Here is a 17,994-nt window from a genome sequence, read left to right as displayed (position 1 = left end):
ATGGCCCGATACTGACCGCGCAGTTTTTAATACTTCAACCAAAAACTCGACCACATAAAAAAAAGGACTTGTTTCATTTCTAAGAAATGTTCCGATCTTAACTGACGATAAAATTCTTGTCGAGATTAGCAACACGCATTTAAGGTGAGAATTTACGCAGAAAAAAAGTTAAATAATTATGGTGCCGATCGATACCCAGCCTGAACAAATATATAAGGCAAACAACTTTTACGGTGAACGAGAGTGTCTGTTAAAGGAAGACGAATCGTTTAAATTTAATGACTTGAAGGATTTTGCAAGGCAGTGTGTAAATTAGCCTCCGAAAGGACGTAAAACTGCGTGTAAGCATACTAACTCAGCAGTTATGTACTCGCAAAGGGATTTTTTCTCCTTTTTAAAATTTCTAAAAATGTCGAAGCTTGATTTACACGTCTCGCATTCTTGACATTCGCAACTTCGAAGTTGTGCAACTTAATAAAATGATTTGACTCGTAATTTCATCATCCTACCCAGAGATCTGCATCACTTTTTGGACCCATGGCAAAAAATTATGTTCGTTTGGAATAAAGTTTTGCTTCATTGCTATTTTAAGAAAAGGCTCTATCCTTGCCTTTGCATCTGCATAAACAGTCATGGTTTCCTCTGTAATTACCACAGCGAATCGTCGCTCGGCTTATAAAAGAGTTCGACTACACCCATAGATGAGCCCGGGAAATCATTAGGTTCCATGTATACCACGGCTCAATACAAAGAGTAGCTACGTCCTTATGTCAGGTGGGAGCCGATATGACTATCAGCCGGAAATGGTCTTTTGCCCCCGAAGAACATCCCCTTCCGCGATTATACTTCTTCCTATCATCCCCCTTAACATTGGCGGATTCAGCAAATAGGCAATATTGTTTTTCTCCATTTAAACCCATGAAAATTTATCGATTATGGGAGAAGCCAGGTGCTTCGACAGAAATCGATAATTTAACATAGGTTTAAATTGAGGGAATCTGGCGTTGCAAAAGAGAGAATTTGCATACAAATATAATATTGCTTCATCTGAGAGTGCCTAATGAGCTGAGTTAGCAGTATTTTTCATACTTTTTTTCTGACATGGGAAATTGGAGAAAAATTGATATAAAAATAAGAAACTGTGCCGCCTTATGACGTCATCAAGAAGCATATTACATTTAAACACATGTATATAAGCAGATTATGCAATTCTAAAAATTTAGGCCACCTGCAAATTCTCTATTGCTGAATCCGCCCCTGCCCCTTAATGGCAAAATTGTCGAAATTTGTGTTGCTTACCACGTGTAGGGGGTCGGACTCGGACCTGCGGAGGACGTCGTGTCTCTGTCCGGCGGAGACGGCGGCGGCGGCGGTGAGCTGGTTGAAGTGGGACTGGTGGAGGGAGTTGAGGGAGTAGGGGTCGTAGGGGTCCATGGCCGCGGGGGAGGCGGCGCTCTGTTGGTGCGGCGTGAACGGCGGCGGGAAGTACGGCGGCTGGAAGTCCTGGTGCCCCATCGAGGCGCCGCCGGCCGCGTTCGTCGGCGTCGTGTTCCGGTGGTGGTGATGGTGGTGGTGGTGGTGCGACGGGCTGAACGGCGAGCTCCCGCCGCCCCCGATCCCGCCCGAGGAGTTGATCGACCCGATGCCGCCATGCCCCGTTGCACGGTCCTGAAATCAGAAAAATCAGAAACGTTAATACATGGAGAAGAAAAAGAAGTGGCGGTTAGGCGTTGCAGAGCGCCAGAGAGCGCTGTGCAAGGCGGATAGCGAATGGTGGTCGCACTGCGTACCCTCTGGACGTCACACGACATCGGGTACATTAGCCGGTTGGGCCGGAGAGGGGCCGGCCGGCTCAACCTCGGATTGCACGGCAAAACCCGTACCCTCCTGACGTCACAACCCTTGAAGATGACAGCCAAAATCGAAATGTAACCACCATTCTTTATCCGCCTTGAGCGCTGTGAGAGTGACTCTTCATGTATGTAAAAGAAAAAGAAACATGCAAAATATCGAAGTTGGAACCTCCGCGGGGGCAACTGCCGGCCTTGGAGGTCGGGATGGGGTTGCAGGATTTGGAGCCGGTGTCCGAGCTCCGAGCCCATTCGCGCGCTGTTGGACACCGGTCATGCCTCGATCCTCACCCTGCCAGCAAATATGATTGGTTATTTCTAATGAGGGTCTCTGGTCAAAGGACAAACAGATCCTTTAGTTCAATAGTGATCATGATCTGCTGACGCAACGTGAGTAGAACAGCGGAGCAATACCGAAAAAATAGTTCTGTTCACAGGGCTCTCGCTTTTTTTTGTTACAGCTACACAAGTCTCCGTTATGATGACAGAGTACTCTCTACTTACGACCAAAGTTCTGTCCTCACAACAGAAAACTTCTGTAAGTATAACAAAGAAAGTACAGGAGTCCTGTGAACAGAAGAATCTGTCATCAGCACCGACTATTTTTTGCGTGAAGGGATGGCTGCCCCCTTAGGTATCTGCTTTGTCCCTCCAAAAAATAGGAAAAATATTGCTAAAAGTGTTCGACATGATTATTTTTCATCTTTGGGAATGTGATTCTAACAATTCTTCGGTGAGAACAGCTCAAAAATGCTTCTGAGGCGACTCAATTTTCCAAGCTTTTCCGAAGAAGGCTCCCTCGATTGACTGTCTCTTATTCCTAGAACAGTCACATGGTCGTCACATTTCGCGTTTCTAGCGCTTCTAAATGTCGTAAATTTCAAAAGATAAGTTCACATTTTGTTTTCAGTTCTAGTTTAGCCACACCAATATCAGATCTGTAACGTGGACATCCCAACGTGTCACCACGACCGGGAGATGAAGACGAGTCATGGGTGACAAATTGAGCCATCACCATGGCGAGTACCGCAACGCCAATAAGAGGATGACTCATCATGTTTTTACTCCTCGGAATTAGCTCCTTGGTAGCACGAACCCGTGGTCCATCAGGCTACGGATGGACGATCCATTAGTGCTCGCATGCGTGTATTTTGATCATCGAATATCGAGCTCATCGTGCTAAAATCAATCTTCGTTCCTTCGCCGGAGTGCTCATGCTTCCCTCCACTACTTTCTAAAATTCCTTGAGAGAGGAACGCAGGTCAAGACTGGATGGTGCTCAAGAAAAACACCGTATGAGTTTCCGAATGCTGCCAAGCCTCTTTTCAAAAAGTCTTCTTTTAAAAAAAAAATAAAAGAAAAAAAGTAGAGGTATTTCAAGGAAGGATGGCTGTCAAAGTATGTACTTGATAAAGTTCCTTCTGCAAGACGAAGAGGGCATCACGGTAAAGAGTGGTGACCGAGGGTTTTGCAAGAGATGAGGGAATGCCAACTCCTTGAGGGTCAATGAGAGTTGGGTGTCGCAAAACGTCTGAGAGCGCTGTGAAAGAAGGGTTCATGTATGTATGAATACTTTCCCTTACATATTCAGGTACTTTAGAAGTACCATTTTCAGAAAAATTAGTGGTAAAAATTCCACGAACTCTAAAGAAAATGTCTATTTAATCAGAAATTTGACGCAGCGATTTTTTATTTTATTAAAGAAAAAAGGAAGATTCTATGACGAAGCAATTTTCAATTAATTTGAATTTTAGATGTCAGGGATGGAGAGAAGGCGTAGAGACAGTGCCAGTGAAAAGGGGACCTGGGTCATTCTCATTCTCTCAGGATCATACTCTCCTTAGGTCTTGCGGCATTGGCTAAGATTGGCTCGTGGATATTAGAAACCCACACCTTAAAATTAAAATTTTTCTGAGAGTCATTTATTCATAAAAATGAAAGTAAAAACAAACAATTGTACTGATTCGTTTGAGCCCATTGCCCGTGATATTGATGATGGCTGGAAAAAGGGACGCATGAAACATTCAGAAGTGATAAATGCACTCCTCTAGGATTATACAATAGTTATCTGGAGTGAAGAAAGCTCTACTCCGAGTTCATAAACTACACGTTAAAATGGGCAGGCACTCTGGACCGCCCGACATTCACAGCCCATATTCAACGCGACACGCTTTTGACGACATGCGGTTAACATAAGAATGCCATTATTTTCGCAAATGTAGGTTAGGGACGTGTGACGCTTTGCGAAAGGCTTCGGTTCCGCGCTTTTTTGCCGTGTGCTTTGAAACGATTTAAATTTTAAAATTTTGCTGCACTGAAAAAAATTGCAGATGGGTGGAGCTTTGAGGCTTCGATAAACATGCGAGGGTCACTTATCGTGACGTCAGTTTGTTATACTGAGACAGCGAGACACGTAGTATACGTTGCTATGTTAACGATTTACACACGATGTTTGCAATTTCATTCAATTCAAGATTCTGGGTATCCATATTTTTTACGCAATTTGAAAATTAATTGAGAATAATTAATAGCTGACAATAACTTGTAGTTTAATTTATTTATTATCATTGGACAACTTACAGGACTTACTACGGGAAAGTGCTACCTAATTTCCATACGGAGAAAGAAAACGTCCCTTAATCTGAATCTAACAAGGGTAAAAACTGTTGCGATTAGCGATCTACTGAAAAAAGGGGAAGAGGGAGAGGTGGAGAGGAAACAGAAGAAAAGAGTGAGAGAGAGCAACATCTCAAGCCACGCCAAAACCGATACTCTTCCAACTGGCAATGCACACAGCAATGTGAGGCTGTTAATCTAAAATTCGTTAAGCTGCTTTTGGCAAGGCTCATGCTGACCGCGTGAGATGTTACTCAGGAACGGGGTGATGCGTGATGGTCATTTCCGAGGAGGCTCCGAGCCACTCTTGCCAAATCCATCGATGATAATGAGTGAAATCTACCGGTGTGGTCATTTTAAAAATGGAAATTCGAAAAATTTTTCGGCTGTAAAATTGTTACTTTCATTCACACCTCGCCTACTGCTTTGAACTAGAGCGAAAATGCCCCGAATTCATCAAAATTGACGATATAGACCAACTCTTAAATTAAGGGGGATCGCCTGACCTCCCCTCAGTGGCGCCCACCTAACTAACATCCTCCAAAGGCACCCCTAATTTTATTTGAGGGGGAAAAAAAAACAATCTTCTCTACACTGAAAAAAAACTCCGGCCCTGGGAGCCGCAATTACGGGCTACTTAGACATACCGTCCGTTTCGGCTTCTGAACCCGGAGCAATCGAAGCTACGCCTCCAGCAGCCGGAATTTTCGGCCTTTGAGCCCGGAACGGACGGTATGTCTATATAGCCCGTAATTGCGGCTCCCCTGGCCGGAGTTTTCTTTTCAGTGTATCACTTCTTTTTGCTGGAAAACTACTAGTGCAGTTTCTCTAATCTTAATTTTCACACAGACTCCTCTCTTCTCCAGCACGGCACGCCTTCTTGGCTGGACGCGGTCAATAGTGCGGCGTTTGGATTAGCGTGAGGAATGGATGAAATTGACCAACTCTTGATATACAGGGGGCCCACCTGACCTCCCCCTTAATGGCGCCCAAGTACCATCCCCCAATGGTACCCCTAGTTTTACTTTTATAAAAACAAACTGACTTCCAAATCATCTATTTTGCGTGCTATTGAGTTGCTATGAGTGCAGATTCTCAAATCTTAATTTTTACACGGACTGCTCCCTTCTCTGATTCAACAGCTTTCTTGGCTGGATGCGGTGAATATCGCGGCGTTTGGATTCGCGTGAGGAGGGCCCCGGCCCGCGTTGGCGACGGCCGAGTCAAAACATGAACAGCGCAGCGTCCCGAAGAGCGGTGCCCGGGTGATGCAAGCGATGCACGGTATCGGTGCCCAGTTTTATGACACGAGTCCGAGTCGGGGCTCAGGGCACAGGGCGCCCGCCAAGCCAAGTGCTCACATACTTTCATGCACCCACCGAAGCCGGTGTCGTAGCTCCTCGCAACTTCTCCTTGCCAAATCGACGCCCATCCAAGTTTCCACCTAGAGACAAACCTCAAATTCTGGGTCCGTACGGTGTTATTCGCCTTCAATTCTTGAGGTAGGCCACAAAACATGCTTCGTGCAGCGTTAGCAATCTATACTCGAGGATCTCCGTGTTGAATAGCCTGCGAACCTTGCCTCTTAAAAAATTATGCTAGACTTTACCAGATACCAGACGATTTTTCCTCCGAGAGACAAACCTTAAATTCTGCGTTCGCGTGGTGCTATTTCGCCTTCAATTTTTAAGGTAGGCAAGAAAACATGCTTCGTGCGGCGATAATTATCTTATCGCGAATCTCTCTGTTGAGTTGCCTACAAATCTTGCCTCTCAGAATATTATGCCGAACGGACATCCCTGCCTGCGGTCACCCTGACTAAATGAAAATACAGTGCAGCTGTCGGTCAGATCTCCGAACAAAACAATTAAATGTAGATCTTGGCCAATATTCTTCCAATTTTTTATAATTCTGCAATTTTTCCTTCTCGATACCCACAGGACCTCTCATGAATGACTGAAGCCCCCGGTGGTCTTACTCGCCATCGACGGAGTTCAGGTTGGCAATGGCGCTTTGGCTGGCGGGCAGTTCTGCCAACGGTTGAGCGTCAGCGTTTTAAATACCGGACTGTCATCACGCGATAAACAAGGTGTCAGGCGGGACTCGGGGACCGGGTGCCGGGCGCGGACGCACCGGTGAGAAAAAATTAAAAGCGTTTATGAAGCTTAAACAACGAGCCGGGTCTTAAATCATGGGCTCGTCGCCACGGCGTCGTAACGGTAACGGTGCTCGCCTTGATCGCCCCTTCGATTCCGCCACCAGATCTCGTCTTCGGTATAAAACCACCTATTTACATGGGGTCTCCGTTGGGCGTTACGTCTTTTTTGATGATGAGAGATTTTAGCATGCGATCCCGCGCTCCTCTGCGTGTGAAGATCTTCGCGCACGGTGTTGTCCAGTTACTGATTTCAGAACCAATCGTAGGAAAAATATCGATACGCTACAATTCGGCAATGGAAAAAAAAAAACACATTGGATCTAGAGTCCAGATTCTAAGAAAAATCGGCAAGAAAATTACTCTTGATTCAATCAGAATCTAGCTTAAATCAAGAACCAAGCCTCTTAATTTAAGCGGATTTCGTTTTGATTCAAGCAAGAATCCGATTGAATCAAGAGTATTTTTTCTTGTCAATATTTTCAGATCCAATGTAATTTTTTTCCGGTGGGAGGTCGAAATACCATGATTTATAGTGGTCACTAATTTGGACGATGTTTTAAAATTTCTGGCTTACATTAGACTGAACGTATGGACCGTTAGTTTCTAAATGCGTAGTTTTTTTAAACAGTTGGCCCAGATATTGTAGTTAAGTCCTTCTTGCGAAATGCAGTCCATTTGGACGTATTTATGCTAAAAGGAACTATGGTACACGCAAGCCCTGTGCACATAGTTCCTTTTAGCATAAATACGTTCATTTCTGGCTAGTCTCACAATTCTAATGTAATTAAATAAGAGAATTAGTTCATATATAACTATTTGCGGAAAATGCATATACAAGCCTCATTTGCCCTGTAAAAGGCCAAAATACCGTGATTTGTAGTAATAAATGATTTCTAGTTTATCTCTTAATTCTCATTTGATAGACAAAGCCATAGACATAAAGGACAAAGAGGAAACTGAGCGATACTATTGGTGGAAGCGTGTGGTTGCAATAAATTCAGGAGCCGAGTGATAGAACAACGGACCATAAGGGATCCTCTAGTAAGCCCATCATAGTCCCTAACAACCACCCGTTTTAACCGAAAATATCGCTCCAGTTTACCTCCTTCCTCTACGTCTATCGCTTCGTCTATCAATTCCTCGAGTCAATTCGAAAAACTTGTCATCGCCAAAAGTCGCGGCTCATATTAATCGCCACAGTGAACTCCTGTCTGTGAGACATTGATTTTTTAACGACCGACACGGTCGTTGAAAAAAATAAATAAAATAAAAAAGAGCCTAACAAGCTTCTGTCGCCCCGATCGGAGCGCGTTATCGATGATCTCGATAAACCGGTCAAGCGGTCACATGCACACGCTGCTCCCACGTGTGTGCAAACTTTCACGCTGCACGGCCACGGCGCGGTCCGAATTTAATATCGAGATACCGCGTCATAAATTAGTAATTTTGAGTAAGAAACCCCGGACCTGTCGAAACCGTCTGCGTCCGGCCCGGGCCATTTCTTTCCTCTTATTAATTATTGTGGGCATCGGAGAAACGGCCTTGCCCTGTCGATATGCAGATCCGTCTGAGGGCCTCTGTCAACGATCGGTCCGCTTCGGTCTTCGGCTCTTCGGTTCGGGGCCAATTTAAACTGAAACCGAGACATCGATTTGCAGCCTTACTCCAACGGGAAACCTGTTTTCAGTGACCATCGCGCCGCACACCGCGCCGCGAGTACAGCTCCCGGGACCAAAAGCTTAAAACTGAAAATTCGATTGCAACTTGCCAAGCAATTGAGCAAGGAAAAGAGATGGTCAAAGCATGAAATTCTCATCAGCGGACTGATTATTGAAATTGATAAACAAAGCTATGGACAATGGAGACAAAAGGAAAATTGAGCGATCCTACTGGTTGAAACTGATGGTTGCTGCAGACTAAAAGGGTAAATGATGGATTAACTAGAAAGTCTCTCTTGAGTATTGCCATTAGTTAGGCTATGACTTATTTTCTTTTGTCAACTATGCAACCACTCACTTCCACCAACAGGATAGCTCCATGTTCCTTTTGTCTCCTTTAGTACTTTGTCTATCAGTTGAATCTTTTGAAAATCAACGTTTTTCAAAAAGCTGAGTGCCTGGGATGGGAATTCCCGGTTGCGCTTTAAGCGGTGCATGCGCACTGAAAAAAAAAACACACTGGATCTCGAGTCCAGACTCTTAAAAACATCGACAAGAAAAAGTACTCTTGATTCAATCAGAATCTAGCTTAAATTCAGAACCAAGCCTCTTAATTTAAGCGGATTTCGTTTTGATTCAAGCAAAAATCCGTTTGAATCAAAAGTATTTTTTCTTGTCAATGTTTTCAAGAGTCTTTTTTTTTTTTTTTTTTTTTTTTTTTTTTTTTTTCCCCAGAGCGGTTTCTGCACATCTAGGAATCGGGGCTTGTGTGGGGTCACTGAAGGCTCCAGATGACCTGGATTCTCACACTTTCCCTCACATACTCTTGTTAACTTTTCGGATTTATGATAAAATGAGCTATTATTCATGCAAACTCAATGCACACAGCTTTTATTCGCATAGAAACGTCTACATTTTATTTGGTTACACTAACGTGTGCTCGACAATTTAAAAAAAAAACATTTCTTCTCGATAAGAGATGCATGATATAAATTTCAGCGGCGAAGCCCCCGAATTTTTGATCTCAAGAAGACACGATCTAATCCTTTTAGCGACGTCCGGCGCAAAGAGCAAAGACGGCCGGAAAGTGGAACGGATTTTTAAGATTGACTCCGGCCGCGGCCGGCGCGGCGCGACAACGACCGAGTCGTAAACTTAAATTCAAAGTCGGGTCCGTGCAGCTCCTTGACTTTTTTTTCTTCGTTTTTTTCTTCTTTATTTTAATTGCGAACTTGGGCGAGGACGGGGAGCGAATGAATGGGATCCCGATCCGATCCGGCGCCGGAGGCTCGGGCCGACGCGGACGCTGGACACGCGTTTTCAATTACTCGGTCCCCGGCCGCGGCCGCCGGGGCCGAGGACCCGGGTTCGTGGGGCTCCTGGTCACTTGGCGCCTCGACGCTGCATCTTGGTGCATACCGCATACCGGAGCCGGGTTCATTCGCCACTCGGCCCCCGTGTCACGGGTTTTCGGTAAAGTGCGAGGTCGCTGGAAAAAAACACATTGGATCTAGAGTCCAGACTCTTTAAAACATCGATAAGAAAAAATACTCTTGATTCGATTAGATTTAAGCTTAAATCAAAAGGAAATCCGCTTAAATTAAGAGGCTTGGTTCTTGATTTAAGCTTAAATCTGATTGAATCAAGAGTATTTTTCTTGTCGATGTTCTTAAGAGTCTGGACACTAAATGCAATGTGTTTTTTTTTTCCCAGTGGGGTAGGTGATACGCAGGTAGGTGCTCTTCCGATAGCCATAGACACAGAATACAGAATGAGGCAAGTGGGAGTTTTTTTTTTTTTTAAATCGGGTCTACGTTCTTAAAATTGGTTTTTAGATTATTTTTAGGGATTTTTTTCCCGATTCATTTTCTGAAAGTAGAGTACCAGGGGTGCAATGCCTTTTCAACCACCTTGACGGGTTGGTCGCAATTGATCGCGTGTGAAAATGAGAGAGCCCCAAAGACGATGTTTCTAGGTGGGAAAACTGGCAAAATATCGTTTCTCTGGCGCAACAGCAATGAAAACCGCGTGTTTTTCGAAAACTCGCGGAGATAATCACAACTTTATCAAAAATTGCAGCAATTTACGTGCACGGAGCGATAAAAGAAGTTATCTTTATGAAATTCCTGAGGAAAAAGGGTTTCTTTATATGGATGGGCAATGTGAAAAGTGAGAAGGCTAAGAACTTCCTGGATGTCTGATCGGTAAAACTTTAAGCTCCTGGGAGTTTCCTTGGATTTTTATAAACCCTTGGTAGCAAAGATACCCAATTTTGGAAAAGCCAAAAAAAATCCCCTAACCCCCCCCCCCCCCCCAAAAAAAAAGAAAAAAGAAAGAACATAATAATCCAATACTTGTGCATTCCTCTTTTCAACACGGCCTGGACTCGGAATAGCTACCTGATTAGACCACTTGCTCTCCGAAGGTTTCTCCCCCCAACATTTGGGCTTTAATTTTCTTTAACAAGGGCTTCTTTATCTCAAGCGAGGGCTCTTCGTTGCAGGAGGAAAATGAGCCGGAGATGGCTCGTGTTCGAAGACAACTTGCCCGCGTACGCGATTAATAAGGCCGTGAGGAACGGGGCTCTTGGTTGGGGGAGGGGGAGAAGAGGGAGGCCGGGGCTTGTGCCCAAGATGAGTTGATGGCTTTCGAGGAGCCACGGAGGGGGAGCCCAGAACGGGGAGTTAATGCCGGTAATAGGACGCCGAGGCCCGTGATTTGTCATGCAACCACCGTACGCGCATGCGCGAGCGTGTGTCCGAGCTACGTTGACGCGCCACCTTACGACGTCCTGGGAAATTACCTCCTATCCAACTTTCCGAGAAACGGGACGTGTATACCCTGATACCGATGATTGTTCCAAAAAGACACTTAAAACACGAAAATGTATCTTTGGAAAACTCCATTTCGGTTATTTTGGAGGTAAAATTTACAAGCGGTTGAATTCCGGTGGAAAATTATTTAAAAACTCTTAAAAGATCTAACAATTAGTTAGTTTTTGACCCTTAAGTTGTTTGAAATAAAATGAACCACACTGGAAAAAAAACACATTGGATCCAGAGTCCAGACTCTTGAAAACCTTGACAAGAAAAAATACTCTTGATTCAATCAGATTTTTGCTTAAATCAAAAGGAAATCCGCTCAAATTAAGAGGCTTGGTTCTTGATTTAAGCAAAAATTCGATTGAATCAAGAGTATTTTTTCTTGTCGATGTTTTCAAGAGTCTGGACTCTAGATCCAATGTGTTTTTTTCCAGTGTAGAGTGAGACGAACACAGAAGCTAGAGTGAATGAGAAAGAAAACCCAAGAGAATAACATGTGCACGAGATTTGAATTGGTGACATATGATTCGCCTTCAATTTCGGTTGCCACAATTTCACGACACGGGAGTTAAAATAGTTATCGCTTGGAATCTTATCCTCGTCTTAATTCATTCCATTCCCTCTTGTCACCTTGGTGCATCCATAAAGTTAATATTTTGAGAAAACTTATGCACTCGCGTGAAAAATAATGAGCGCAGATAATAAGTGCAGCGCAGCACAAATATGGATTTATATATTCGAATGCAGTGTAGAAATATTCCATTTTTGCGAAAATAGTCATTCAAAGACTTTCATTAACGAGCAATGTTGACGCATACTAGCGTTACCTATGAAGGTCCGAATTTTCTATCACAGCCCAGTTTAAATCTATCCAATGACGTCCGGACACTCTGTCAGGAACGAATTTTCCTATCATAATTTATTTCAGTTTTCTTTAATTTTTATACAAAAGAAATTCTTGAAAAGACGCACGGTGGACCCAGTTGATCACGAGTTCCTGATGTTTTCTATCTCTTAATGTCTTAATTTTTTAGAGGGTCTGTGTTCTCTCGATAAAAGCTTAAAGCTGTTATAACTTTCAAAGTTTTCTCCAATTTGTATTGAAAAGTAAGTCTTGAAATGACGTAAGATGGACTAAATTAATCATGACTTGCTGAAGTTTGGCGTTTCTTTCCTGCACATTTTTTTTTATTCTTCGTATTAATAAGAGTTCCAGTTTACTGTGAAGGAATGAACGATGAGTCCTCATTTTCATATCTCGGGGAGGTTATTATTTTGATGAAGAAGTGGCATCCTGGTCATCCAATATGATCGGCAACGGGGCAGGGGTGAAGGTGCGCCGCTAGCTCGCTTGAATCTAGATAATAATTACTCATGGTAATTTAGTAGCCACGGCGCACTTAAGCTACTGCAGCATCACCTGTATAATCATCCAGGAATCTTGTTTTTTATGTATTACCTAGCCTAATCCTTTCTTCCTTAGCCTATCGCAAGCCTTGCAAACCCCGGGATCTCCAACAATGTAGACTAACCGCGTTTTGCTGAATCAAAAAGAAAGTCGTAAAGAGATCCATTGTCAAAACTAGCCGACGATCACACGGGTGGCACATCGATGGCCGAAGTGCGAAACCTCGTATCTCCGTTTGCGACGTTGCAGAGTTCTTTTCTTTCTACATTTCTTCTTCGGAAAACTGGTCAAAGTAATTACTTGTAAACTCATTTGATTTTTCTTCTCTGTTATCAGAAAATTCTATGTAAATTCTGAGCATTAAAGTTGACTTTGTTCCTTTTTCAAAAATAAAATTGGAGCAACAATTTTGAGACACCGCAATGGAGATACGTGGTTTTGCTCTTTGGCTATCGGACCCGAAAAGGAAATGCAATTTTTATGGCAGAAGAGTGGTTTGCTCATTGAAAAAAGGAGTTAAATCTTATGTTCATTATTATTCATGGATATGAAGAAGAAGAAGAAAAAAAAATTGTAAAAACTTAAATTACGGCTCGATTCATTAAAGAGAGATTTTGTCGCTAAAATGGAAGTCAATTTATAGGAATCTTGCAACTTGAAATTAGTTTACTGGAGATATTTTTTATCCCTTGAAGTTGAGGGTGAAATGTACTAATTTTGTATATATGATTTAGGCTTTTTAAAAGTTTTTCTGCCGGAGCGAACATTTTGGATAGTTCATTAGTCAGTTACGTCTATTTGCTTCATCTCTCTATACAGGCATCTCTACTCTGAAAAGATGTAAAAAAAGGTACATGCTCGATGAAATGAACTGCGATTTGGATGCCTTGTTGTGTCAATCTATTGTTTTTTGCTTAGAGCTCTTAAATAATATTTGCTACCGATAAGAATTGCATTTTATAAATACCTTTACTCAGCCTCCTCCGTAAGGCTACCAAATTTAGAAAAAAAAATTGGTTTACAACATCGCAATGAACCTCTGGGAAATTTTAACAGCCATGAGACAAAGTTAGAGTAGACATGTTACATTTTAGAGCAAACTGATGCAAAATCAAACATTATGCGACGGACAAACAAAGCTTGTAAACATTTTCTATCCGGAAAAAAAAAACTAATTTCTTGGAAGATTCAAACTCTACGGGTTTATTACGGAAACGAAGAACTTGAATAGCGCGAAAAGTGAAAGGTGTAGAGGGATTAATGCTTACTTAACAGTACCGAGAATGATTATAAAAATTGAAAATCTCCAGGAAATGCTACCGACATACATAATCCACAGAAAGTTTCTAAAAATGCAATAATATTCCTGGAGGTAAATCGCTCGGAAGGCAATGAAATTGACCCGTTAACACGATAATTTTGCTTTAAACGAGATTACTGCACCGGAAAAAATTCTTCATGAGGAAACCGCGGTTTATTTACTTAACCAATGCCAATATTGCCTCCGTTTGTATTAAATAAAGCGTGAAATTTCGAGGAAGTTTCGTTCGTTTCGCATTAAGTTTGGCAAGTGTAAGTGAGGAGTCTGACAGAGACAGTGTCACGTTCGATTAGAACATACATTCCGAGCAAAGCGTTCCGTTTGACCACCTTAAGTGGGTAAATCTGCCTGAAATCCCGATGATTTCACGAAATATTTAATACCATTTTCGGACTTACGAAAGGTAACAGTTTTACGTATTTGGAACTATCCGAATTCTTGACCGTCTTATCCGTTTCGATTTTATTCCTTCCTCTTTTTTTTGGACATCCGCTTGCGCTTCGTGTCGATGTTTATCTACCGGTTTGCCTTATCCTATTCGTTGTTATGTTTAGTATACGCCTCTTTTTCTATCCGATTAATTAATTGCGTTTCGGAGCATGGCAACACTCTCATTTCAAGATTCAAATCCAAATATGCCGAAACAATTTTTGGATGACTACTCAGAAGTATAATCGCTCCAGATGTTCGAGTGGTTTTATGGAAAGTATAATGTGAGGAGAGGTATCTTTGATTTTTTGTACTTATGACCAGCCTCCAAAAGATTAACATTTTTAGAATAACTATGAATGGTCCTAGATTACCTACTTTTAAGTATTAAGGAATATTCATAAAAAAATAAAGAAATAAAATTAACAGTTAGGCGTGATAGCTCCAGATCACTGACTGATTTGTTTTATTTTTAAAATATTGAACATTTATTGAAAAAGTCAATCCTCGGTATGACTGAAACAAAAAATTACGTCGTCTGCAAGTCTTTTGGTATACATTTGTGTTTCTTGCTCGTGCAAAGTGTACAAAAAAGGACTCTTAATCTCTGGGCATTTCCAATTTAGCTGGACAATTCATCAAATTTCCCTGTAAATTTTTATAGATATACATTCCGATATGAATAGCTCTTCTAAAGCGCAAATATATGCAAAATATGTCAATACTGATCTTGTCTCATTGGAGATCAAATAAGGCCAATAGAGAGTCATTTTTGTACTGCAAAAGTACGGCAAAGTTTTTTTCATTCCGCAAAAATTTCAATAAACCCAAAATTCAGTACGCTCTCTCATACATGTTATATACGCTCGCAAAAAAACTATAGAAAATAGTGCGCACTGAAATTAAGCATTTAAAAAAATGGCTTGAAGTATGTTTGTTTAATTTATACGCCGAGGTTAATCTTTGTTTTTATTCTTTACTATTTCGGCCCGCGAGGAGTGCGGTTTCCTAAGTTTGAAAAAATAAGTGGTAAACACAGTAAAATTTTCAGTTTAAAGAGATGTAATCGATGTTAACTTTGATTTCCACCACAGCTAGTTGATATAGTTTGAATCGTGATATTTTTCTTTAAAGATTTGTTGATGCATAAGTTCATCATTAAAAACCTTTAGTGCTCAGGTATTTATATTAATGTTTTAATTTAGTTTTAGGGGGGATCAATGCTGAAAAATGCATTTGCCTTAAATAAACATAAAAACCCTCGATAAAAAATTAAATTTTCCGCTGATGTCGTGACCGATTTAAAAAAATGAAAACAAAAATTCATGAACTTTTTGATTTATCGATAAGGTTTTATCGAGCTCCGAATATGAGGCGCATAAGTTTTGAGTGCAACTTGGTATAAACATACTTGTCTCCCAATTGTATTCACGAGTCATATCATCCAGAGCCCCCTACATGTAAATCACACTGGAAATAAAAACACATTGGATCTAGAGTCCAGACTCTTAAAAACATCGACAAGAAAAAATACTCTTGATTCAATCGGATTTTTGCTTGAATCAAGAACAAAGCCTCTCAATTTGAGCTGATTTCCTTTTGATTTAAGCTTAAATCTGATTGAATCAAGAGTATTTTTTCTTGTCAATGTTTTAAAGAGCCTGGACTCTAGATCCAATGAGTTTTTTTTCCAGTGCAACCCACAAAATGACCAAATTATACCTCAGCATCTCAAGATTTCAGAGCTGAACCTCACGAGCGACAGATAAAAAACAACAACCGTAATAGGTGAATGCAACCGACTTGTTTGCTACAAACGTTTAATTTCTCTGCAACTAGTCACACTGAACTAAAAACCAACATGAATCAATCTGTTCGCAGAGAGCACCGTGTGCTGTAATGGGGGCCATGAACATCGGTTGTGACAAGAAGCGGTCCGCAACACACGGCGACCGGATCATAATTCTTGCCTCAACAGAAACATAAAAAAAACGCAAGCATCGATGTTATCTCTATCAGCGAGGCTTTTCGAGTCCTGGCGAGACCTTTGAGGACACGTTATCATTAAGTGCAGCCTTCGCAGCGAGCAGCAAAAGCTCCGAACGCAGCTTTCTGCGGAGTCATTTTTGCACTCTTTCCTTTAGTGCCGAAACAAAAAAAAGCGGGGAAAAATTACCCGGCGCTAATTAAAAGACAGGGATCTCGTGCAAGGCTATGATAAGCGGGGTTTCAATATGCGAGGGGATAAACTCTGATTACCTCCATAAAACTGGTCATATCATAATGGCACACGGCCAGGTTGGAGCGCGACCGTTCGTTCAAGTCCTTCAGCTCGCCGTCGCTGCTCCTCCGGTCCCCGTGAATTCCTCTTCTTCTTATCGCCACGATAAACCGCGATCTATCAGGTGGATATGTAACTCTTTCACCCGACCAACACGACACTGTTTACATCCTTGCGTCCGCACTGGAAACTCATCGAAAAATTTCAGCCGACGTAAACACCGATCTTATCGGGCCGTGTCCGCGACCGACTTCGACCCGACACAAAACGATGTTTGTGAGCGCGAACCGCGGTTTCACTGTAATTCCAAATCCAAGTAAACAATTAAAAACAAGTATAGAGCGTTTTGCCAAAACTTATCACTAAGCCACTCGACTTTAAAGGAAATTTTCTCCTCTTAGTCGAGATGAGTGCACTTTTTTCGATCGGACGGTGTTCTGAATCTGTCGAGATGGATTTCAACCATTTATGTATGAAATGACACTTTTACGGTGCTTTATGGGCAAAGCGAGAACAAAGCGATTAACACGTATTACAGCACTTTGAAGACGGGTAGACACGACCAGTCGACTTCGAACGAAATTTTCTCCTCTTGGTTGCAATGCGCACACTTTTTTCGATCGGGCAGTGTTCTGAAACGTATGAAATGACACTTTTAAAGTGATTTGTGTGCAAAAAGCGATTAACACATTACAGCACTTCGACCAGTCGCCTTCGAACGAAATTTTCTCCTCTTAATTGCGATGAGCACACTTTTCTCGATCGGGCAGTGTTCTGAAACGTATGAAATGACACTTTTAGAGTGATTTGTGTGCAAAAAGCGACAGCACTTTGAGGATGGGTAGACGCGGGCAGTGTCCAATATTCATTTTATATGAAATTCGACGATAATTTTGTACGATGACACTACTTTTCGAGCACTTCACTGCACGTAGAGGGTAGGTAAACGCGACGGGGCACTATGCGCACTTGCCGGACGCGTATTGGGATAGGTTCTCGGGGGTAGTTACACTATTTCACGGGCGAGTGGCCACGCGGACGGTCGGCGGGTGAATCCGTGGAAAACGTGCGAGGAAATCGAGCGGCGTGAAACACACAGCAATTAGGGAATTATCGCGAGCGGATCGGATCGTCTTCGTCGCCGGCACGCGTCTCCGGAGCTATCGTAGCGTAACGTGCGCGGCAAATGTTGCTATGCAACCCGGCCCGACGTCCTTACCGCCGCCGCCGAGATTAGAGGGACTTAGCGCCGCGTCGCACACTCGTCCAAAACCTACACATATTGAACAAACTTCCAATGCTCATAACTCCTAAACTATGAAAAACATAGAAGTTTAAAAATAGTCTCATTAGATGCCTCGTAAGATTCCCTACACGATACACCCCTTAAAATTTAAAATCCGATGGGATTAACATCAAAATTGACTGTTTTAATGGAGAGGGGTGTTTGG

At 42.3% G+C, this 17,994-nt stretch overlaps 1 protein-coding gene across 3 annotated transcripts in view; it reads right to left on the bottom strand.

Moving 5' to 3' along the window:
* The window catches only part of TfAP-2 (transcription factor AP-2), a 133,315-nt gene that overhangs the window by 50,273 nt on the left and 65,048 nt on the right, over positions 1-17,994 (bottom strand). For 2 of the 3 annotated variants that reach the window (XM_019061968.2, XM_019061967.2), the window contains exon 2: positions 1,300-1,668. In XM_019061968.2, the coding sequence (XP_018917513.1) occupies positions 1,300-1,668 (369 nt within the window). Of the gene's footprint in view, positions 1-1,299; positions 1,669-16,521; positions 17,745-17,994 lie in introns of those variants that run through there. The other variant, XM_019061969.2, reaches the window with a different exon arrangement.

The sequence above is a fragment of the Bemisia tabaci genome, chromosome 3 (genome assembly GCF_918797505.1).
Source record: "Bemisia tabaci chromosome 3, PGI_BMITA_v3".
Lineage (NCBI taxonomy): Eukaryota > Metazoa > Arthropoda > Insecta > Hemiptera > Aleyrodidae > Bemisia > Bemisia tabaci.
The sequence above is the reverse complement of the archived record's forward strand: the minus strand, read 5'-3'. Positions and strand labels throughout refer to the sequence as shown.